This window comes from Salvelinus fontinalis, chromosome 6, assembly GCF_029448725.1.
Source record: "Salvelinus fontinalis isolate EN_2023a chromosome 6, ASM2944872v1, whole genome shotgun sequence".
Lineage (NCBI taxonomy): Eukaryota > Metazoa > Chordata > Actinopteri > Salmoniformes > Salmonidae > Salvelinus > Salvelinus fontinalis.
The window spans coordinates 30777744-30800782 of record NC_074670.1 but is presented as its reverse complement, the minus strand read 5'-3'; the positions used below and the strand labels follow the sequence as shown (position 1 = coordinate 30800782).

The window sequence follows — 23039 nt, the reverse complement described above, 5'->3', positions numbered from 1 at the left end:
AAGTTTTATTTACTATAAAGGCACACTATAAAATGTGTATATCAAGGGAGCAAATGCACAACTTTTCCACATGCAAACACCTTTTATATATATAGTGCTGAAGGAATAACATTACATCATGTGTTTACCTGTATCCATTTTATGTCAACATAAACATAAACAATGGAGTTATATATCCTAATATTATGATAAGACTACTGTACTTATCAAATTATGAATAATAAGTCATATTCTTCCAAATTAAGGGGTGGGCTATATTGCATTAGTTGAAATTACTGGAAATCTGACTGTGGCTTTAATATAAGTAGTCAGTGTTGTTAACTGCCAATGCTGATGCTCCTCCACCATTATTTGCCACAGTTTTGAGGAAGTTTGGGGCCAAAGTAGCAAGGCAACATTTAGTCCCAATGTATCACGTGGTTGCTTAAGACTTAATACTGGCATACCTGTCCGAAAGTACCCGCACTAGTCTACGCCTACACCTCCTGTCAAGTGCTTCAGTTGCACTTACTGTCAAGAGCTGGGTGCCCAGGGTGGGTGCATGTCAGCAGTGTAAAAAGGCTTCCTGCATGGTCTCCTCTCCTTCAGCTGGACTGATCTGACCATAATTTTAAGTAAAATCTTTTAAGCTAACTACTGAAAATGGCTTCCTCCAGTCAAATTATTTCACATCAGTGCAGATGAATGAAATTAGATAAGGAGAGGAAATCACTTCAGAGTATTGATACTTAGGCCTAATTGTTATTTTTTAAATTATCCCTTTGGCAGATGTATCTTCGGCTGGTGGTGGAATGTGTTGGGGAGACTTCAGTAAGCACCACATTTCTGCATCCAAAACCAGACCTATCAGCATCATCTATGTAGAGCCCCTCCCTCCCTCCTATCAGTCTATTTACCATCCTCATCAATCACAGGACCCCATTGGTAAGACCATTAAAACACTTGCATGGCCATCTTTCCAAATTTCTTGTTGAATGGTCTCCAAAAGCTAATAGTTAACTGACCTCCTTTATCAGGAACCTTGATATGGTAGTTACTGGTTTTTATTAGTAGTTACCTCAATCTCTCTGATAATCCTATTTTAAATGGGAACAATATTTTGGGAACATTGCTCTCACCTATTTAGCTTGTCACATCAGGGATTGTTTTGTTGAAGTAAGGAAGAATGTACGCTATTGGGAAGTGCTTCACAGAGCCATACACTGAGTATACAAAGCATTAAGAACAACTGCTCTTTTCATGACAGACTGACCAGGGGCCTCATTTTATAAACCGTGCGTATGTACAAAATAGACCCCAAATCAAAAATAAAATTTGATTTGTCACGTGCGCCGAATACAACAGTGAAATGCTTACTTACAAGCCCTTAATCAACAATGCAGTTTTGAGAAAAAAAGTGTTAAGAAAGTATTTACTAAAATAAACTGAAGTTAAAAAAAATACTAAAAAAAGGCCTATGTACCTCATGAGTATGAAACCATCAGAGAGGTGAGGAATTTATTATGCAATGATCATGGAAATTAAACGTTTGTGCCAGGTTTCACACAAAAGTTGGCATTTATAAAAACCGAACTTGACATGAAAATGTGCTCACCTTCCCACAAACCTTAGACCATGCGTAAGCACAGTTTATAGTAGTTGAAGTATTGCATTGCAAGCAGGCAAGTAGATTAGTATTTTCTGCAAATGAAGGAAATGAACAAGTTAAACAGGTTAATAACAAGATGCAATCATTTGCCATTAGTGAGAAGAGAGACAATCTATTTAGTTTGTCTTTGCATTTGAAAATAATTAGAAATAGGCATTTATTTCCTAGCCTATTATTTATTTAATTTCCATCATCATTTTATAATAAATCCCTCACCTTCTCTGTGATGTTTTCATACTCACGGGGTAGCGTAGGCCTACAACAAGGATACCATTTGTCCCATCTCTGGTTTAATTGAACCAACTTCATAGTAGTAAATAGATAAGCCATTTCAAGTATTTTGCTCTATGCCATCTGATCCGACGCAAAGTTTATTAACGGTGGAACAGGCGTTTGGTTGTAGGTTACTTCTGTAGCTTACGTCTGAATACTGTACTTTCACATTTCTCGAGCAGACAATATTTCATTTATACACAATCCATATTTTCATAACCATTGCAGAATAAATGTGTCACTTTTTCTGGCCATGATGGGTTCATATTCCCGAAGTAGCCATAGCCTACAACAAATTACCATGCGCATCTCTCATTTAATTGACCCTTCACTAAGCTCCGCCCCAGAATTTTGGGCAAACAATCGCAGTCCACCAATGGATAGCAACTGTTGTCGAGTCCAACACCTTGGACAAGCTCATGTTTGAAACGCATCAAAAGCCATTGAGGGCTTTACAAAAACATTGTTTAAATGTATAAATAATTTGACAGGGCACCAGGGGTACTTGCTACTGTGATTCCTATAGGGCTGACCCCAATTAGTTGACTGGTCAATTGTTGTTGTTTTTTTAGTCGAGTCATAACAAATATATAAAATGGTCGCCGATAGAGAGGGCAGCCGTTCTTCTAGCCCCTAGGCAACTTTGCAGTATTTCATTTTTTGTATGTGTTATTTCTTACATTATTAGGCCAGAACATTTTTTGTGCTATTACATACAACCGGGAGAAACTTTTGGATATCAGAGCGGCAGTAACTCACCAGCATTACGACCAGGAATACGACTTTCCTGAACCAGATCCTTTGTTCGTACCCCCCAGGGCAATTGGAACTGATTCCAGAAGCTGATAAGTGATATATAGATACCCGCCATTTTGTGGAGTCAACAAAAGTCAGAAATTGCATTATAAATATTCACTTACCTTTGATGATCTTCATCGGAATGCACTCCCAGGAATCCCAGTTCCACAATAAATGTTAGTTTTGTTTGATAAAGTCCATCATTTATGTCCAAATACCTCCTTTTTGTTCGCGCGTTTAGTCCAGTAATCCAAATGCACAATGCGCGGGCACTAAGTCCAGATGAAGTGTCAAAAAAGTTCTATTACAGTTCGTAGAAACATGTCAAACGATGTATAGAATCAATCTTTAGGATGTTTTTATCATAAAGCTTCAATAATATTCCAACCGGACAATTCCTTTGTCTTTAGAAATGAAAAGGAACGGAGCTCGCGCTCACGGCTGCGCGCGTGACTAAACTCAAGGCTTTCTGCCAGACACCTGATTCAAACAGCTCTTATTCTCTCCCCTTTCACAGTAGAAGCCTGAAACAACGTTCTAAAGACTGTTGACATCTAGTGGAAGCATTAGGAAGTGCAATCGGACCAAATTTACACTGTATATTGGATAGGCAATCACTTGAAAAACTACAAACCTCAGATTTCCCACTTCCTGGTTGGATTTTTCTCAGGTTTTCGCCTCCCAAATGAATTCTGTTATACTCACAGACATCATTCAAACAGTTTTAGAAACTTCAGAGTGTTTTCTATCCAAATCTACTAGTAATATGCATATCATAGCTTCTGGGCCTGAGGCAGGCAGTTTACTCTGGGCACGCTTTTCATCCGAACGTGAAAATAGCGCCTCCCAGCCATAAGAAGTTAAACTCCGTTTTTCAAAATTCCTGACATTTAATCCTAGTAAAAATTCCCTGTCAGTTAGGATCACCATTTTGTTTTTAATGTGAAATGTCAGAATAAGAGAGAGAATGATTTTATTTATTTCCTCACATTCCCAGTGGGTCAGAAGTTTACATACACTCAATTAGTATTTGGTAGCATTGCCTTTAAATTGTTAAACTTGGGTCAAATGTTTCGGGTAGCCTTCCACAAGCTTTTGTGGGTGAATTTTGGCCCATTTCTCCTGACAGAGCTGGTGTAACCGAGTCAGGTTTGTAGGCCTCCTTGCTCGCACACGCTTTTTCAGTTCTGCCCGCAAATTTTCTATAGGATTGAGGTCTGGGCTTTGTGATGGCCACTCCAATATCTTGATTTTGTTGTCCTTAAGCCATTTTGCCACAACTTTGGAAGTATGCTTGGGGTCAATGTCCATATGGAAGACCCATTTGCGACCAAGCTTTAACTTGACTGATGTCTTGAGATGTTGCTTCAATATATCCACATCATTTTCTTTCTTCATGAAGCCATCTATTTTGTGAAGTGCACCAGTCCCTCCTGCAGCAAAGCACCCCCATAACATGATGCTGCCACCCCCGTGCTTCACGGTTGGGATGGTGTTCTTCGGCTTGCAAGCATCCCCCTTCGTCCTCCAAACATAACAATGGTCATTATGGCCAAACAGTTCTATTTTTGTTTCATCAGACCAGAGGACATGTGCAGTTGCAAACCGTAGTCTGGCTTTTTATGGTGGTTTTGGAGCAGTGGCTTCTTCCTTGCTGAGCAGCCTTCAGGTGATGTCGATGTAGGACTCGTTGTACATAGATATAGATACTTTTGTACCTGTTTCTTCCAGCATCTTGACAAGGTCCGTTGCTGTTGTTCTGGGATTGATTTGCACTTTTCGCACCAAAGTATGTTAATCTCTAGGAGACAGAACGCGTCTCCTTCCTGAGCGGTATGACGGCTGCATGGTCCCATGGTGTTTATACTTGCGTACTATTGTTTGTACAGATGAATGTGGTACCTTCGGGCGTTTGGAAATTGCTCCCAAGGATGAACCAGACTTGTGGAGGTCTATAATTTTTTTTCTGAGGTCTTGGCTGATCTCTTTTGATTTTCCCATGATGCCAAGCAGAGGCACTGAGTTTGAAGGTAGGCCTTGAAATACATCCACAGGTACACCTCCAATTGACTCAAATGATGTCAATTAGTCTATCAGAAGCTTCTAAAGCCATGACATAATGTTCTGGAATTTTCCAAGCTGTTTAAAGGCAGTCAACTTAGTGTATGTAAACTTCTGACCCACTGGAATTGTGATACAGTGAAATAATCTGTTTGTAAACAATTGTTGGAAAAATGACTTGTGTCATGCACAAAGTAGATGTCTTAACCGACTTGCCAAACTATATTTTGTTAATACGAAATTTGTGGAGTGGTTGAAAAACAAGTTTTAATGACTCCAACCTAAGTGTATGTAAACTTCAGACTTCAACTGTACGTATCCCATGTGATTTATAGGATATTTATTTTTTAATCAGGATATTTTCTAATTGCAGGGTTCAATGTTTTTTTTGTTGGCTTCCCGGGAAAATGATGCCCGAGGTTGCAACAGTAACTAAGAGGGGCGGGTTGAGTGAAGGGTTAATTGTGCCTATTAGATACGCTTTTATTTAAAGTATTTTGCTCAATGCATCAGGAAGGAAGCATGGTTTATAACATACAGTAGAATTGAACAAGTGAACAGACTTGATATTTTGCATTGAAGTGTGTATGGCTACCACTGCAAGCAGACAATGTTTCAAAATTTGGGCAGTGCAGCATAAGCATAGGTTAGAGAAAAAGTCAATGCAAAACATTAGGCCCTATTAAATTAAATTCACAGTTGATGTCTTTCATAAACGTTTTGTCTGTCGGATAGCCTGGGCCTACAGCAAATCTCACTGCAAAAGTTTAACATTCTGCCGTCATCTACAAAGACATTTGATCAAGTTCGCTATTGCTATTTCCTTTAGAACACTTCCTCTGGTTAATTCTAATACTTCCAAAGTATATAGAAAATAAGGGCTCTATTGTCACCATAAAAATATGAATAATGGGCATTTTTCAGGCAAATTTTTTTGTATAATGTTTTTGTTGTATTTTTTACCCCTTTTCCTCCCCCAATTGGTGGTTACAGTCTTGTCCCGTCGCTGCTACTCCCTTACGGACTCGGGAGAAACAAAGGTCGAGAGCCATGCGTCCTCCGAAACACAACCCTGCCAGAGGAAACACCGTCCAGCTGGCAGGTGCCCGAAGTCAGCTTGCAGGCGCCCGGCTAGCCACAAGAAGTCGCTGGAACGCGATGCGACAAGGAAATCCCGGCTGGCCAAACCCTCCCCTAACCCGGACGAAGCTGCGCCACTTCATGGGTCTCTCGGTCACGGCCTGCTGTGAAACAGCCTGGGATCAAACCCGGGTCTATAGTGACACCTCAAGCACTGCGATGCAGTGCCCTAGACCACTGCATCACGTGGGAGGCCTCTCAGGCAGAATTGTAATGCTTGTTCACGCGCGCAGTTTCAGAACGGGTCTGATTTATAATGGAAACCTGCACCAAGTTTATAAATCTCTATTTTTGTATGTGCTCAGTCTTTTCAGAAATGCCGCACACAGATTTTTAGTGTGACATTTACACAAACGGTTATGAGACCCCAGGTGAATCCATGTGAAAGCTATGATCCCTTTAATCCACTTCAGTGTAGATGAAGGGGAGGATTATTTTTAAGCCTTGAGACATGGATTGTGTATGTGTGCCTTTCAGAGGGTGAATGGGCAGGACATCAGATTTAAGTGCCTTTGAACGGGGTATGGTAGTATGTACCAGGCGCACCAGTTTGTGTCAAGAACTGCAACGCTGCTGGGTTTTTCACGCTCAACAGTTTCTCATGTTTACCAAGAATAGTCCAGTACACAAAGAACATCCAGCCAACTTGACAACTTTTGGGAAGCATTGGAGCGAGCATGGGCCAGCATCCCCGCTGAACACTTTCGACACCTTATAGAGTCCAAGGAAGGTGTTTCTAATGTTTGGTATGCTCAGTTTATACTTTGTACTGCTCACTGATCACTTCCCTTTTTTCTGGCCCTCCGCTGAGAGCAGGCGTGGATATGGAGGTGGTCCGACCCCAAGCTCCTATTACGGGGGTCATGAGTCTCTCCCCATCCTCTGTACTGACTCCAGGGCCTCTGGTTCCCAACCTCCAGCCTGCCTGCCAGCACAGACGCCTCCCCTCCGCAGCACCCAGTGAGGCCAGCATGGGTGAGTCAAAACACTTAACAGCGGGTGCCATCTGTTAAGTTTTTTCCCCCTTAATTAAAACGGTGTCAGACACAAGTGCGTAGGTTTTAAAAAGTCATGGGCTCAAAAAGATAAATTAAAGGATAAATACTCACACTGTTGGAAGAGTTTGGAAAAATTCAGATGCTAATACCTTCATTGCTTTGTAACGATGACTAACGTGCCGATTTCCTCTCCAGAGCTGGACAGCGGTGTCGACCCAGAGACTGGAGAGAGAGCCCAGAGATGACAACACCGCTCTTCCGCTGTTTCTACTGGCCTGATCCTGGAGATCTGGGTCAGATATATTCAGTGTTGCAGATATAATTCATGTCTAGAACAGGTCAAGTGGTTTGGAACCTGGCTGTACAGACTATCCCAATATTGTGAAATACTTTTCTTATCTCCTTTACATTGGTAGGTGAACAAGCGTTTAAAAGTATCCATCAAGGAATATGAGGGGAAGTTTTTTTATTAGGGTGTATTGAGGCTTTTGGTACACTGCCATCTGCTTCTGTACAGGGCAGGGAAAAGCAAACCTTTAAATACTTTAATGGCATTTCATTGCTCCCTTTTCTCATATTCTGAGCCACTGACCAGATGAGTCAACAAAGAAGGCTCCCTTCATATTGCTTTGAATGGTCTTCTCAGGTCAGCGTATAGAGACGAAGCCCAGGAATCCATGCACTTGTACAGTCTGTTGACATGTACAGTACCAGTTAAAAGTTTGGACACACCTACTCATTCAAGTGTTTTTCCATTGTAGAATAATAGTGAAGACATCAAAACTATGAAATAACACATATGGAATCATGTAGTAACCAAAAAAGTGTTAAACAAATCACAATATATTTAATATTTTAGAGTCTTCAGAGTAGCCACTTTTTGCCTTGACAGCTTTGCACACGCTTGGCATTCTCTCAACCAGCTTCACCTGGAATTACTTTCCAACAGTCTTGAAGGTGTTCCCACATATGCTTAGCACTTGTTGGCTGCTTTTCCTTCACTCTGCGGTCTAACTCTTCCCAAACCATCTCAAGTGGGTTGAGTTGGTTGATTGTGGAGGCCAGATCATCTGATGCAGCACTTCATTACTCTCCTTCGTCAAATAGCCCTTACACAGCCTGGAGGTGTGTTGGGTCAATGTCCTGTTGAAAAACAAATGATAGTCTCACTAAGCGCAAACCAGATGGGATGGCCTATCGCTGCAGAATGCTGTGGTAGCCATGCTGGTTAAGTGTGCCTTGAATTCTAAATAAGTCACTGACAGTGTCACCAGCAAATCACCCCCACACCATCACACCTCCAACACACATGCTTCACCGTGGGAACCACACATGCAGAGATCATCCGTTCACCTACACTGTCTCAGAAAGACACGGCGGTTGGAACCAAAAATCTCATATTTGGACTCAGACCAAAGGACAGATTTCCACCGGTCTATTGTCCATTGCTCGTGTTTTTTGGCACAAGCCAGTCTGATTGTCCTTTAGTGGTGGTTTCTTTGTAGCAATTCGACCATGAAGGCCTGATTCACCCAGTCTCTTCTGAACAGTTGATGTTGAGATGTGTCTGTTACTTGAACTCTGTGAAGCATTTATTTGGGCTGCAATTTGAGGCTGGTAACTCTAATATAATTATCCTCTGCAGCAGAGGTAACTCTGGGTCTTCCTTTCCTGTGGCGGTCCTCATGAGAGCCAGTATCATAGCGCTTTATGGTTTTTGCTACTGCACTTCTAGAAAATTTAAAGTTCTTGACATTTTCCAGATTGACTGACTGTCATGTCTTAAAATAATGGACTGTCGTTTCTCTTTGCTTTTCTTGCCATAAGGTATTTTACCAAATAGGGCTACCTTATCACAATACAACTGACTGGCTCAAACGCAGTTAAAGAAATTCCATAAAAATGTACTTAACAAGGCAAACCTGTTAATTGAAATTCATTCCAGGGGACTACCTCATGAAGCTGGTAGAAAGAATGCCAAGTGTGCAAATCTGTCAAGGCAAAGGGCGGCTATATTTTGATTTGTTAAACACTTTTTTGGTTACTACATGATTCCATGTGTCATGTCATAGTCTTCACTATTATTCTGCCATGAAATGAAGAAAAACGCTGGAATGAGTAGGTGTCCACTAGAGGTCGACCGATTATGATTTTAACGCTGATACCGATTATTGGAGTTCCAAAAAAAGCCGATACCCATTGATCGGACGATTTTATATATGTAATAATGACAATTAGAACAATACTGAATGAACACTTATTTTAACTTAATATAATACACCAATAAAATGAATTGTCTCAAAAATAATGACAGATGTTCAATTTGGTTTACATAATTCAAAAACAAAGTGTTGAAAGTAAAAGTGCAATATGTGCCATGTAAAAAAGCTAACATGAAAGCTGGTGGTTCCTTTTAATATGAGTCTTCAACATTCCCAGGTAAAAAGTTTTAGGTTGTAGTTATTATTAGGACTATTTCTCTCTATACCATTTGTATTTCATGTACCTTTGACTATTGGGTGTTCTAATAGGTACTTTAGTATTGCCAGCCTAATCTCGGGAGTTGATAGGCTTGAAGTCATAAAAAGCGCAATGCTTGAAGCACAGCAAAGTGCTGTTTGAATGAATGCTTGAGCTTGCTGCTGCCTACCACCGCTCAGTCAAACTCCTCTATCAAGTCTGAGACTTAATTATAATAACACACAGAAATACAAGCCGTAGGTCATTAATATGGCCAAATCCGGAAACTATCGTTTAGAAAACAAAACGCTTATTCTTTGTGAAATACGGAACCTTTCCGTATTTTATCTAACGGGTTGCATCACTAAGTCTAAATATTGCCGTTACATTGCACAACCTTCAGCGTTGTCATAATTATGTACAAGTCTGCCAAATTAATTACGGTCTTTGTTAGGAAGAAATGGTCTTCACACAGTTCGCAACGAGCCAGGCGGCCCAAACCCGGACTCTGCTTGCACAGAACGCCAGAGAAGTGACACAATTTCCCTAGTTAAAAGAAATTCATGCTAGCAGGCAATATTAACTAAATATACAGGTTTAAAAATATATACCTGTGTATTGATGTTTATGGTTAGGTACATTGCCCCAACGATAGTGCTTTTTTTGCAAATGCGCATGTTAAATTACCCGTTTGGCGAAGTAGGCTGTGATTCAATGATAAATTACCAGGCACAGCATTGATGCTATGCAACGCAGAACAAGCTAGATAAACTAGTAATATCAATCAATCATGTGTAGTTAACTAGTGATTATGTTGAGATTGTTTTTTTATTAGATAAGTTTAATGCTAGCTAGCACCTTACCTTGGCTCCTTGCTGCACTCGCATAACAGGTAGTAACAGCCTGCCACGCAGTCTGGTGGAGGGCAATGTAATCGGCGCCCAAAAATGACGATTAACGATTGTTATGAGAAGTTGAAATCGTCCCTAATTAATCACCCATTCCGATTCATCGGTCGACCTCTAGTCCAGACTGGTACTGTATATGTGTAAAGTTGCAAACATACTGGGTCAAAAAATAATAAACCATGACCTATTGCATGGTTTTATGACTTCCTAATAGGCCTATTCAACACATTCTGGGATGGGAGTTATGGCCCAGATAAAAATAGAACCTTGATGTAACCGGAAGTAATATTTTATTATCTGTTGTGTAGTCAGATCTTGTTTATTTCAATATGCTGTGGTGAATTGCAATTTTTTTTATTTTTATAATGCATTTAACTTTAATAAAGCTGAAGAGGATATTTTTATGTCTGTTGCTGAGAGAAAACGATCCTTCTTAAAAAGGCTCATAACACTATAACCTGTTTCCACTAACTGGGTACTACAGTGCTATAAACAATACTCATGGCAGATACTTATTTAATCTGCCACAACTAAAGATATACAAAGAACTGTGAGTGAGTCAGACCGTATTCGATTTTTATAGCAAATCAAACATACATGGCTACTGTGATGCTTGATTATTGACACACATACTTGGTTGAGAACAGACAATCCAGGCCAAACATTTTGTATTTTTGCAAAATAGCATCCCAAAAGAGAACAGTAGGCTGTACTATGTACACTAGCGGTCCGTTTGCCCACTGGTCTACCAACCCGTTCCTTTCCTCCTTTATCTTCACTCTGCTCCCTGTCCTCCTCCAGCCTGGTCATCGCCTTTCTTCTTGATTCCAGACACAATGTCATCAATGCGGAGCAGCAAGATGGCCGTCTGAAAGGCAAGAAAATATCAAAATTACATTAGTGGGGTTCACTGAAACCAGTGACTGTTTAAAGTCATAAAACGACAAGAGATACTAAAAGGTGCCCTGAGTTTCACTGTATTCACTTTGATGTGAGGGAGAAAAGGCACTGAAAAGCACTCATCCTTTAGAGTAGTAGGAGTGAAAATGTTTTTGCATGGTGTCTGACTGCATTCACTACTGACAAAGTAAAACAGAATTCGTCCATGCCTTGTACAATATGTTTTAAAAACAGTAAGTCTCAAGCATTTGCTGCAGATACATTTGAGGTGAATCCCACTCAACAGCAGCCCATTGGCCCCTCTTACCTCCACAGCAGTCTTGTAAGTCTGGGCCTTGACAGCCAGCGGCTCACAGATGCCAAGCTCCATCATGTCTGCCAAGGTGCCGGTCTCTCCATTCACACCCCATGATGCACAGGCCTCCAGGGTGTGCTTAGCCTACAGAGGGGGGGGGTAAGATAAATAAAACAATTCAGCTGTGCCCGACAAAGGTGCATATTTTAGAGTAAAAACCACACGTACCCTGAGAGAGGTGAGCACGCGGATGGTGGAGGCTCCACAGTTTTGGATGAGTGTACGGGGGATAACCTCCAGGGCCTGGGCCACGGCACGGTACGGCCACTGCTCCACCCCAGTCAGGGTCTTGGAACGCTCCATCAGCCTCTTGGACACAGCCATTTCCACCGCCCCGCCTCCAGGGAGTAGAGATGGGTCCAGTAGCACATTACGACACACCTGCATTGCATCCTGCAAGTTACGCTCCACCTCCTGAGGGACAGAGAGACACACATCAACACTGTTTGGTTCCACAATGAAGCATTGAGCGTAATAGGATACCATGAGGATCAAATCATCCTGTTTTGTTACGCTCTGCCTGAAAATGAGCTGCTTCTGCCGTAACGGAGACGTCTTAACATATTATTGTGCATGAGGGGTAACTTGTTACGTACAGCCAGGATCTCTTTGCTGGCTCCTCTCAGCAGGATGGTGCAGGCTTTGGGGTCTTTGCACTCTGTGACGAAGGTGAAGTACTCGTCTCCAATCTTCTTGATCTCAAACAGGCCGGCGCCAGTTCCCACATCCTCCTCACGCAGCTCATCTGTACGACTGGCGATGCGAGCCCCACATGCCCTGAGAATATAATGGTATCAGCATTAATAGTCAATTAACAATTTAAAAGGATTAATAGTTAGCACATCTTCAGAATAGTATACTGTGTGGAATGGACCTTACCTTGAAATGCGGTTGTTGTCAGTCTTTCTGACACGGCGGATGGCTGTGATGTTGGCCTTCATCAGATAGTGCTGTGCCAGGTCTGGGGAGATGAGTGGAGAGATTAGTTTCTCTGGTCAGTGCAGGGGGAGCTTTGGTGGATTAAGAGCGGTTCCTAAAATTGTACATACAGATTTTGTACGTCAAGTACCTGAGATGCCCTTTTCGGTGAAGATGAGGTCTGGCTTGAGGCGGATGACATCTTCACAGATCGTCTGGATGTACTCTTCCTCCATCTGAAGGATCCTGGAAAAATCCTCCTCACGTGTGATCTCAATGTCAGTCTGCATAGGAACACAACATTTATTGGCTAGTACCTACTACTGTTATTTTTATACCGTATGCGTGTGCTGGTAATGCATTTGTGTGCATGTATGAATGACACTGTACATGTGTTTTCAGTACCTGGCTCTCGCCCTTCTTGTACTCCAGGGAGCAGTCTAGCAGGATGATGCGGGGGTTCTTGATCATTCTGCGCATGCGGGGGTGAGTGACGTCCTTGTTGACCATCACGCCTTTTAGCACACATGAGTCCTCAATGAAGCCACCAGGCACCTATAACCATAGCAAAATAATGAGGAAACAACCAACCTGGTGTCATTTTCCCAATAACCACACCTCTGTCATACTTAGATGTCAATCTTGTAACTGCAAGACCTTTAACGCTTACCTTCTCCACTTTGGCGTACAGCTTAATGTTGATCTCCTTGCGTCCGTGCTCCTCCAACTCCACAGTGCGCACGGCGTCCAGGGCAATATTACACGCCATGGTAGACCAACGGCTCAAGGCCTTGGTGCAGATGGCAGAGTTGATGATCTTCAGCATCTGCGCCCTGTCATTCACGTCCACCGGGGTGCTGGGAGGGAACAGAGACAGTCGGTCAATAGAACAGAGTGTAAATGTTTGCGAGGGAGGATTGTGTGTGCAAATGAATGCAATTGAGTGTTCATCAGCAAGTGTGTAAGTGTATGCAATCTATACCTGATGTCTTTGAGCATGTCGAGCATGTCGTCCAGGGCGTGTCTGTAGGCACTGATGATGACTGTGGGGTGCATCTGCTGCTCCAGGAACTGCTCTGCTACAGACAGCATCTCCCCAGCTAGAGACAGACAAAAGATTGAAAAAAATAGGTTAACCAAGAGCCGTTTAAAAATGTGCACTCAGTACGATGGCTTAGAGGACGATTGATTCTTACGCATCATCCACGTGGCCCTCTCAGAGTAGGAGTGCCACAACATCCAATCCTAAATAGCCTGAAGCTCAAAAGGGTACATTGACAATGTTGAAGAGGTTGACTGGATCTCAGTCAATTCCATGTCAATGGAGTGAAATGAAATACTTCCACTACCAGGCCACTTACCAAGGATGATGACTGACGTGGTGCCGTCTCCCACCTCCTCATCCTGGGTGCGGCTGATCTCAATCATGGACTTGGCTGCCGGGTGCTGCACTTGGATCTGTGTTTGTTTACAGTAAAGGTAACTTTAACAAACCTGAATTTGTTTACATTCACCATCTTCCAAAACAGTGTACGGGTGCTTATGGGAAATGTCGTGCAGAAACCTCACCTCTCGGAGGATGGCGTTGCCATCATTGGTCATGACAATGCCGCCCATGGGGTCTAGCAGCATCTGTTAATAGATGGGGAAAGGTTAAGACAGTTGTATTTTGGTGTCACTTTGGGATTTAAGTATCTAAGGGCCAGGAATTGTGTCTTGGTACAAACCTTCATCATGGCTCTTGGTCCCAGGCATGTTCTGATGACATCTGCTATTGCCTGTAAAAGTAGACTTCGTAAGGCTGCAGGAATTTCTAATGTTTCATTACTGCAATTAAACGTCAGTCAGAAATAAAATTATTGGGTAATGGGAAGGGGAAGTCCGAGTGGTGTGTCATCTTTACCTTTGCTGCACCTATGTTCCCTTTCTGAACCTTGCGTCCAGACTCTCTTTTCATATTCTGGCCTAAAGAGAGAAGATCATTGAGGTGGAGACAGAGTGGTAGTCTCTTAACTAGGCCTATACTCAAAATGACTGACCATGATGCTGCGGTTTGTACAGTGTATTTGGCAACTTGACGGATAACGTGGTAGGCCAACAAGTGTGTAGTTATAAGTACATTTAATTTTTGAAATGACACTTGCAAGATTGTCTGCACCATCGTTAGCTACCGTGTTGCCACTGCCCAAACCAGATACTGAGACCAACCCCCAAAACGGGGAGACACCAGGGAAATAGCTCACCTTAAAATGTAATTTACCTCTAGTAAGGCAGCTAGCAAATTATTATCCATTAAAATTACCCGAAGGGTTTGTTAACTACGTTAGATGCTGTGCATAACATTACCAAATAGAACAGTATCACTGTTTATTCCCCAAATGTGATAAAAGTTTATAGCCGATTGCTCCGCTAACTACGTAGCATGACTGTCACAACTCGAGACATCACCGGCTAGCTAGGCCCGAACGCCGGGCATCACATCGCGTGAATGGAAAAAGCTCACAAATATAGCAAGATATAAAATACACTTAAAACACTAATGTATTTAATTCAGTGACACATTTTGTAACTTTGTTTATCACTCACTCAACACGACGATTGGTCTTCCCATCATTTTGGCAGCGTGCGTAGATCAACCGGCTACCAAGTTCTCAAACGCAGCACAGGAAAGGCTGCTTTGTTTGTGGCTGGGCGGGTTGGGCAAAAAATGACCAATTAAGGACGAGGGAATTTTGATGAACAGCCATACAACCCAATCTGCGTGACTACGAAAGAGGAAGTCGCCAGTGGGCGCTATCTTCAAGTTTATATTGTTTTCCTCGTGTGATTACCCTAGCAAATCAAATCCTATGTCGCAGTACATATATGGACATTCTATAGAAACCCAATAAATGACCAGCTCTGTGGTATCAATTATGTGCATGACGGCATAAAGCTACCTGTATCTTCAAACGTTCAGCTACATTTACTAGGCTTACCAGTTGGTGCACTGTACGAAACTGTATTCCGTACAATCTTCATCACTGTTACAACGCACAGGTATTGCATTTTGGGATATGTGGTCCAGAAAGAAACAGGCCCATTCTGTAACGTCTTTGTTATTTATCAAATAATACCCATGCATTGGACATTGCCCGACCTTGATAACTCTCTTTTCATGTAAGAAACCTCTAATTTTGCATTAGTTACACAAATGCAAATAAAAGCTAAAGGAGACTTAAGTCAAATGTTATATAAAACATACATCTCAGAAGACGGGCTAGCTGATGTAACTATACATTCTAGGAAAATAAATAATTCCAATAAATATCACTGTAATTTCTGATAACAAATAAACAGATGTCTCTCTAACAAAAATTACTAATATGTGGATTATGTGCTATATTGTGTATGTAACACAAAACAAAATAGTGATATTGAGTGTATTTAAGTATGTAAAATCAAATGGAGTTCAATTTGATAAATCCGGTACAATGAGGCATTTCAAACTTTATTTTTTTATTTAACTAGGCAAGTCAGTTAAGAACAAATTCTTATTTACAATGACGGCCTACCGGGGAACAGTGGGTTAACTGCCTTGTTCAGGGGCAGAACTTCAGATTTTTTTACCTTGTCATCTCGGGGATTCAATCCAGCAACCTTCAGGTTACTGGCCAAACTAGGTTGCCTCTCCTCAAGAAGAGCATTTTTGGAAGATGCATGTCAAAAAGAAAGACATACCTAGATGAGATGCTTGGCATAAAAGTCCAACTGAAATCTAAACCTGTCCATAGTGCTTCAGTAGTCGTCACCCTATTTTCACACAAAAATGGATAAGTGTGTCTGCTAAGACACAGAGTTTCCCAAACTCAGTCCTGGGCCCCCCGGGTACACATTTTGTTTTTTGCCCTAGCACTACACAGCTGATTCAAATAACCAACTCATCATCAAGCTTTGACTATTTGAAACAACTGTGCTAGGGGGAAAAAACTACATGTGCACGCAGGGGGGCCCAAGTGTAACGGATGTGAAATAGCTAGCTAGTTAGCGGTGGTCCGCGCTAATAGCGTTTAAATCGGTTACGTCACTCGCTTTGAGACCTTGAGTTGAAGTAGTGGTACCCCTTGCTCTGCAAGGGCCGCGGCTTTTGTGGAGCGATGGGTAACGACGCTTCGTGGGTGACTGTTGTTGATGTGTGCAGAGGGTCCCTGTTTCGCGCGAGGGGACGGACTAAAGTTATACTGTTACATTGGTGCCATGACCCGGATCACTGGTTGCTGCGGAAAAGGAGGAGGTCGAAAGGGGGATGAGTGTAACGGATGTGAAATGGCTAGCTAGTTAGCGGTGGTCCGCGCTAATAGCGTTTCAATCGGTTACGTCACTCGCTTTGAGACCTTGAGTTGAAGTAGTGGTTCCCCTTGCTCTGCAAGGGCCGCGGCTTTTGTGGAGCGATTGGTAACTATGCTTCGTGGGTGTCAGTTGTTGATGTGTGCAGAAGGTCCCTGGTTCGCGCCCGTGTTGGGGCGAGGGGACGGACTAAAGTTATACTGTTACACAAGGACCGAGATTGGGAAACCACATGCTAAATGACCAAAATGTAATGTCAAATGTATTTTCTTGTTTAAATCTTTTCATATCAGATTTTTTGTAATTTTTTGTTTGTTTTTTGTATTTGTACCCCCTTTTTTCTCCCTCATCGCTGCAACTACCCAAAGGACTCGGGAGGCGAAGGTCGAGTCATGCATCCTCCGAAACATGACCCACCAACCTCGCTTCTTAACACCCACCCACTTAACCCGGAAGCCAGCTGCACCAACGTGTCGGAGGAAACAACCTTGTGAAACACCGGAGGAAACACAACTGATAACAGAGGTCAGCCTGCAGGCACTCGGCCAGCCACAAGGAGTCGCTAGAGTGTGATGAGCCAAGTAACGCCCCCCAAACCCTCCCCTTACCCGGACAACGCTGGAACAATTGTGCACCGCCCTATGAGACTCCCGATAACGGCCGGTTGTGATACAGCCCGGGATCAAACCCGGGTCTGTAGTGACACCTCAGTGCCTTAGACCGCTGCACCACTCGGGAGGCCCCTGTATCAGACATTTGATTCTGTTTTTATCTATTTGCTTAGCAGGCACTTTTTTTAAAAATTTGTACCCGTAAGCAACTTTGCAAAAACTGTTACACATAATTTTTCCTTTTCTACAGTTATCTATAGTCTGACTGAGGTACCTTACTCAGAGTCAAGGACTATACACTAGTATGCCTTTCTTGGGAGTATTAATAGCAACCACCAAGTCACCAGTTTAACTGCAAAACCAATCTGCACATGTTGCCTATTACTGTACTTGCAGATGCTCCATCCTCTCACATTGAGAACATTACTCTTTTGAAGCCCCATGAAAAAACTGCTGATTGTTTCATTTAGAAATCCTCTATGTTATAAGTATTCAGTGTTGCTGGTAAGACACAGAAAACCAAAGGAGATCTTCTGGTCTGAAACTGTGTATTGCAATGGATGGCTCCTTTTTTGCCTTATAGTTCATGTCTTCTGCTTCTTTGCCAGTCCACCCACTCATCCCTTGTTTTTTCTTCTTTTTCTTCATTGCGCTCTCACTAGTCTTCTCTGGCAGTGCCCAGGACAAGGCGATGTGTGGCCTCCTCCTTCAGATTGCTGAGGAAATCATTCACCTCACGGCCACCCTATTGATAGATACGGATGGTTAAAAGCGTGAAGGAATGTATCAGAATATTGATTACGTGTTATTTAATCCATGTCCTTTGGAGGAGGAAAAGTGATGTTGTAGCCTAACCTCGTATTTCCGAGGCTGGTCCTTCTGTCCTGCTGGGACGAAGAAAATAGTGGGGAAAATAGGAAGGACAATAACAGATGAGATTAAAATAGCAGATTACAGAGTAGTGACTTGAAATAGACAAAATCAAACTACATAAGAAGAAGTAGAGGCTCACACCTGGACATCGTAGGTTGGAGGAACGTCGTTAGCAGTGGCATCCATCTTTGATATAACAATGTTGACGTCGGCGGACAACTGTAATGAAGAAAAATTAATTTCAAAATAATGAGCGTCGATGATGTTTTGTAACTTTCAAAACCAGGTAAGCAACACTTGCAGATGTGAACCTCACCTGTTCCCCAAGCTCTGTGTATTTGGGCTCCAGGCTTTTGCAGTGTCCACACCAGGGTGCATAAAACTCCACCAGCACATCCTTGGAAGGGCTGTTCACTATCTCCTCAAAGTTGTCTGCCACCACCACCTACAGAGGCAAAAGGGTTTTGTTTAAATGTCTTCCTACCACCTTTGAAAGTGGCAAACGTTTGCTGGTTCTATTCCTGATAAGGGAATTTATATGTTTAAAAATAATGATTAAATAATTCCACACTGAAACCTAACTATTAGTGATTATAGTTTATGTAGCATGTATAAGCAATAATTAAAGTTTTAAACGTAAGTCCAACTAGGTTCAGAAGAGACCTGTGAGGGAGAGAAATGTGTGTGTATGTGTGTGCCTAAGAAAATACCAAGAACAATTGAACTGTGTTTGACCTGACCTAGCTAGAACTCTGAGAAACTTATGATAGGAAAGGGAGTACTTCTCAAGGTTTCACTAATCTCAGGGGAATGGAACTCTCGGCTGGGTAGTGATACACAGTGGTGAGAACTCTGGAGAAGCATACAACTCACCTATTGTTCGTGTGTATGTATGTGCGTAGGATATCTACTGTTTGTGTGGAAGTATGTGCGTAAGTAAGGAGCAAGTTATAAAATGGATGTCTTTGTATAAGGGACTTCAGAGCGCTCTTGTGAATAAACATTTTGACTATTGTAAGCTGGGACTCTGTCTGTTTATTTCAACCATAGTCTTACAAACTCTGGATTGCAGACTGAGTAGTTTAATTGAAGTTCAGTTTAAGAACATTAAGAACAAAATTCTCATAACAATTCCGCACACCTTGACTGGTCTGTTGTTGTTTTCGGGGGCAACCTCTGACTTGACCTGTCTCTTCAGTTTACCAGCAAAGTAGTCCTCCAAGAACCTCTCCAGCGATTTCCCGTCCCGTCTGCAACGGACGGACAGATTAGCAGTGTGACAGCTGGCCAGACTGCATAAGGAAGGGTCTGTGATGGTAATGTGTTGGAGTAACTCACGTGAACTCCTTCTGCATGCTGTACTTATGGCTCTCCCTGTTCCTGATGGTGATGAGAGGTAGCTCTCCCACATCGGACAGCCCCAGGCCAAACTCTTCCTCCAGCTCATCCTGGAACTCTGACCTGTTGGCTACAGCGTAGCTCAGCCCCTGAGACTGGAACTGAGTGGCCACTTTCATCACCCTAGGGAGAGAGAAGGGGTAGTGAAAGTGATGGAGAGAGAAAAAGAGAGAGGTTGGTATCAGGTAAGAGCAGTTTCTTTTCCCGTGCTGTAGCCCTCACCAGCTGGCCATCAGGTTTATAGGGAATAAGTGACTTTGCACCATGCCATCATCATTCTGTAAAAACTAAAACCGTGCTATACTGCAAATGCACTTTGTACACCTCTGCACAACACATACATATACAAATCCTTCCCTGTGCATATATTGATACATTTCTACTGTAAATTGTATATCCTCACTGTAAATCAGCTTATACTGTAGAGTTCTATGCTTACTATATTTATATTGTATGTAGACTTTGTGCAAATTCCTCTGTCTGTATTCTGTACATTGTCTATAGATGGCAGCACCATTTCCAATTCCAGGTATGTGTAAATGTAATTGGAGAATAAAGGTGATTCTGAGAGCAGCTCTCACCTGTTCCTCCAGTAGTTGGTGCCCTTGATGGTCCGGAGGTAATCCACGTCGTAGTAGGCCACCAGCAAGTCCCGTCCCCTCATGTACTCTCTGTTCTCAGTAGTCAGATGGGGGCACAGCCCAAACACATTATCTCTGATGAATTGACTGAGAGAGGCGGTCGAGACAACCTCATCAGACTTGACCACGTTGTCCTCAAACTTGCTGTTGAGTCGTGGGGGCCGGAAGAGCACCACCGTTCTGGTTAAGAGAGACACAAGAGGAGAGTGACATCATCATAAGGTACTACTACTTGGCAATAATCTATGATGTCAAATCCAACTAATGTGCCCTCATAGTCTAGTGACCAGAGGGCTGAAGGATCAGAACCCAGGTGGGATTATATGTAAGGGGAGCTACAGCACATACTCTGATTCCACGCCGTGTTTGAGGCCCAGGCTCAGGTCTGCAGTGGGCTAAGCGGTGACTGTCTCTCATTGCATTAGACGCCTTCAGAAACTCAGCCATCAGAGCTGTCAGCACCTGAGAAAAAACCTGACAGCAGGGAGGGAGAATATAAGTTCCTCATATAATTCACTAAAAATATACATGCAATTGTTTTATTTCAATAGACTAAAGGATTTCTACTTTGCTGTGATTAATAAAAAGTGAACTCACCAACCACACTGGATTCAAAATTGTTGATGAATGCATCCAGGTCTCTCTCATTGTGCAGAGGAATGGAACTGGGACCTGCCTGTTTTTTCATGAAGCTCACAATGCCATCTATGGGAACATGGGACAACATTAGATGAGTCATACACTAAAACACAGACCAGAACAGCAATGATTTTAAAGTAGCCACCTACACTCCTGGGTCCATCATAAGAAGCAAAGTCCTCTCCATTGCGGAAGATTTTGAGTGTGGGGTACCCATTGACCCCAAAACGTCCACACGTCTCAGAGTTCACTGTGCAGTCTACCTGGGGAAAACGACAGAAACCATTTATCAATTTAGCAAAATACTGTTTAATAGCAGTGCATTCAGAGTGGCGGTATGCAGAAGCAGCCCTGATGTTAAAGCTACTGTGGGAACTGATCTCAATTCACCAATAAAGATAAAAGAGAAACAACAGAGCTATCATGGACAGTTGACACCCACATTTTAAGCAATATCCATCCTGTCGAACAAAAATGGATTGTAACTAATCTGGATGCAAGGAAATACAATGCATCCCCTGGGGTGTCGTGTGTGGAGAAACTAGTATACTCACTTTTGCTAAAGACACTGTCCCTTTTAGTTTTGTTGCTGCAGTTTCATATTCTGGGGCTAGTTGCTGGCAGTGACCACACCTGAAAGAGAGATGAGATGAAGGGAGGCGCCATACAAAGAAAAGGAAGAGAATAATAAAATGTCACAAATGCTAGAGGCAAGTGTGACAGCTGCGCAGACACATTGAGTCACAATATAGCGATCTAGAGTGAAACAGTTTTATCGGCTAACGTTAGCTGCACAGTTCTAAATGTAAATAGTTAAAATATCTACAACATTGTGCGGTATAATCTATATTAAAATCAGGAATGAATTTATATTTACTAAACATGTTTAGATGGCTGTCGTTCGTGCATGCTAATTCATTAGCTACAACGCTAGCTATAACATTGCTTACCAAGGCGCGACTAACTCCAACAGTCTCGTACTCTGCTACCGTGTAATAGAAATCAGAATCCCCGAGCTTGAGCACGTCGCTGGCGGCTACAAAGACGTTCTGCTGAGCCAACGCAAAAAGCAAGAACAGGCTAAATGGACCCACGGTACCAATCGCAGCAGATTGAATTGCTCCCGATAGCGATATACTGTAGCCGATACCCTCTGCTTTTCACTACCTCTCACTGCTCTATATTCAAGTTCACTGCCGGGTGGGCGTGAGTGTAGTAGAGCCGTTACCAGGAACATCTGTGTGGGTCTAGTAGACGTCTTGATGTGCGCCTTGGAGATTGCACTCTTATAACATCTCAGTCATCAACGAAAGGAATTAATCAAAAAAGGAAAACGGATAAATTACGTTTATTTTGTATAAAATATATAACTCTTGTACAGGTAGTATTACCGTTCAAAATTCCCATATTGTGCTATACATGCACAACTCAGGGAATTGAAAAAATTATTTTAAAAAACATTATTGGACTAAACACCAATTGTCTATTTATAGTATTTATACAACTTTTTCCACACTAAGAGACTATGTTCCCTCGTCCCTCAGTAGTGCATTTGAGTGATAACTTTTAGACAAAGGGTGGATTTCTTTCAATAAATTAGTGATGTACAGTTACAGTGCTCACTGTCAAAATTGGTTCTGGCAAAATTAAAAAGCTGCTATCTTTCGAGCTGCTGGTGTTGCTTCAGCTCAGTGAAGGCTCAGATGATTCTGATATGAGTTTATTAAAAGCGTTCATATGCCCTCAATGTTGCTTCCAGAATTCACCAGCCTTGAACTGGTTAGTATGAATATACTGCAGTCAAGTATCTTCTCTGTTCCTCTCCTTTGAAGTATCTGAACTTAGTTCTGTCCTTTTTGGGTTGGATCTGTCAAGTTCAGTCCTGCTCCTCATCTGTGACTGTCTGCTGTTCAGTGGTCACAGCTTCGTCCTCTAAGTTGACCTGGCGGGCAGCGGTGTGGAACAGGCGCATCAAGTCCCGAAACCGCCGAGACACCTGGACAAGAAAGAGATAAGAGTCAGTGGACGAGGGTTAATTTCACAAGCCAAGACTTTTCAACAAGTGTATTACTGTTGGATTTTTTAGAGTTCG

The 23039-nt window shown here is 42.4% G+C and overlaps 2 protein-coding genes, 1 non-coding gene and 1 pseudogene across 5 annotated transcripts in view; all 4 read right to left on the bottom strand.

Annotated features, from left to right (window-relative positions):
- Nucleotides 1-10845: 10845 nt before the first annotated feature.
- On the bottom strand, nucleotides 10846-15154 carry LOC129857639 (T-complex protein 1 subunit gamma-like). Its single transcript, XM_055926089.1, has 14 exons — nucleotides 15046-15154; nucleotides 14363-14424; nucleotides 14187-14237; nucleotides 14029-14091; nucleotides 13821-13917; nucleotides 13442-13559; nucleotides 13130-13316; nucleotides 12865-13014; nucleotides 12611-12743; nucleotides 12421-12502; nucleotides 12138-12318; nucleotides 11710-11955; nucleotides 11494-11625; nucleotides 10846-11154 (listed from the first exon to the last, which is right to left on the bottom strand). The coding sequence occupies exons 1-14, from the start codon at nucleotides 15071-15073 to the stop codon at nucleotides 11062-11064; spliced, it is 1623 nt and encodes a 540-aa protein (XP_055782064.1). The 5' UTR covers nucleotides 15074-15154; the 3' UTR covers nucleotides 10846-11061.
- On the bottom strand, nucleotides 11260-11395 carry LOC129858734 (small nucleolar RNA SNORA15). Its single transcript, XR_008760087.1, has one exon. It is a non-coding gene; the product is annotated as a small nucleolar RNA SNORA15 (small nucleolar RNA).
- A 786-nt stretch (nucleotides 15155-15940) lies between the features above and the next one.
- LOC129858595 (protein disulfide-isomerase A3-like) lies at nucleotides 15941-22354 on the bottom strand (annotated as a pseudogene).
- Nucleotides 22280-23039, bottom strand: part of gon4lb (gon-4 like b) — a 26656-nt gene continuing 25896 nt past the window's right edge. For all 3 annotated transcript variants that reach the window (XM_055926085.1, XM_055926084.1, XM_055926086.1), the window contains exon 31: nucleotides 22280-22943. In XM_055926085.1, coding sequence (XP_055782060.1) covers nucleotides 22824-22943 — 120 coding nt within the window. In that variant the 3' untranslated portion in view covers nucleotides 22280-22823. The remainder of the gene's footprint in view (nucleotides 22944-23039) is intronic.

Excerpts from the sequence above, each read along its gene's own strand:
- LOC129857639 (XM_055926089.1), bottom strand. The coding sequence starts at position 15,073 with ATGATGGGAAGACCAATCGTCGTGTTGA. Across the intron at positions 14,092-14,186 it reads GACCAAGAGCCATGATGAAG|ATGCTGCTAGACCCCATGGG; the intron begins GTTTGTACCAAG and ends ATCTATTAACAG. Across the intron at positions 12,319-12,420 it reads GACAACAACCGCATTTCAAG|GGCATGTGGGGCTCGCATCG; the intron begins GTAAGGTCCATT and ends TTATATTCTCAG.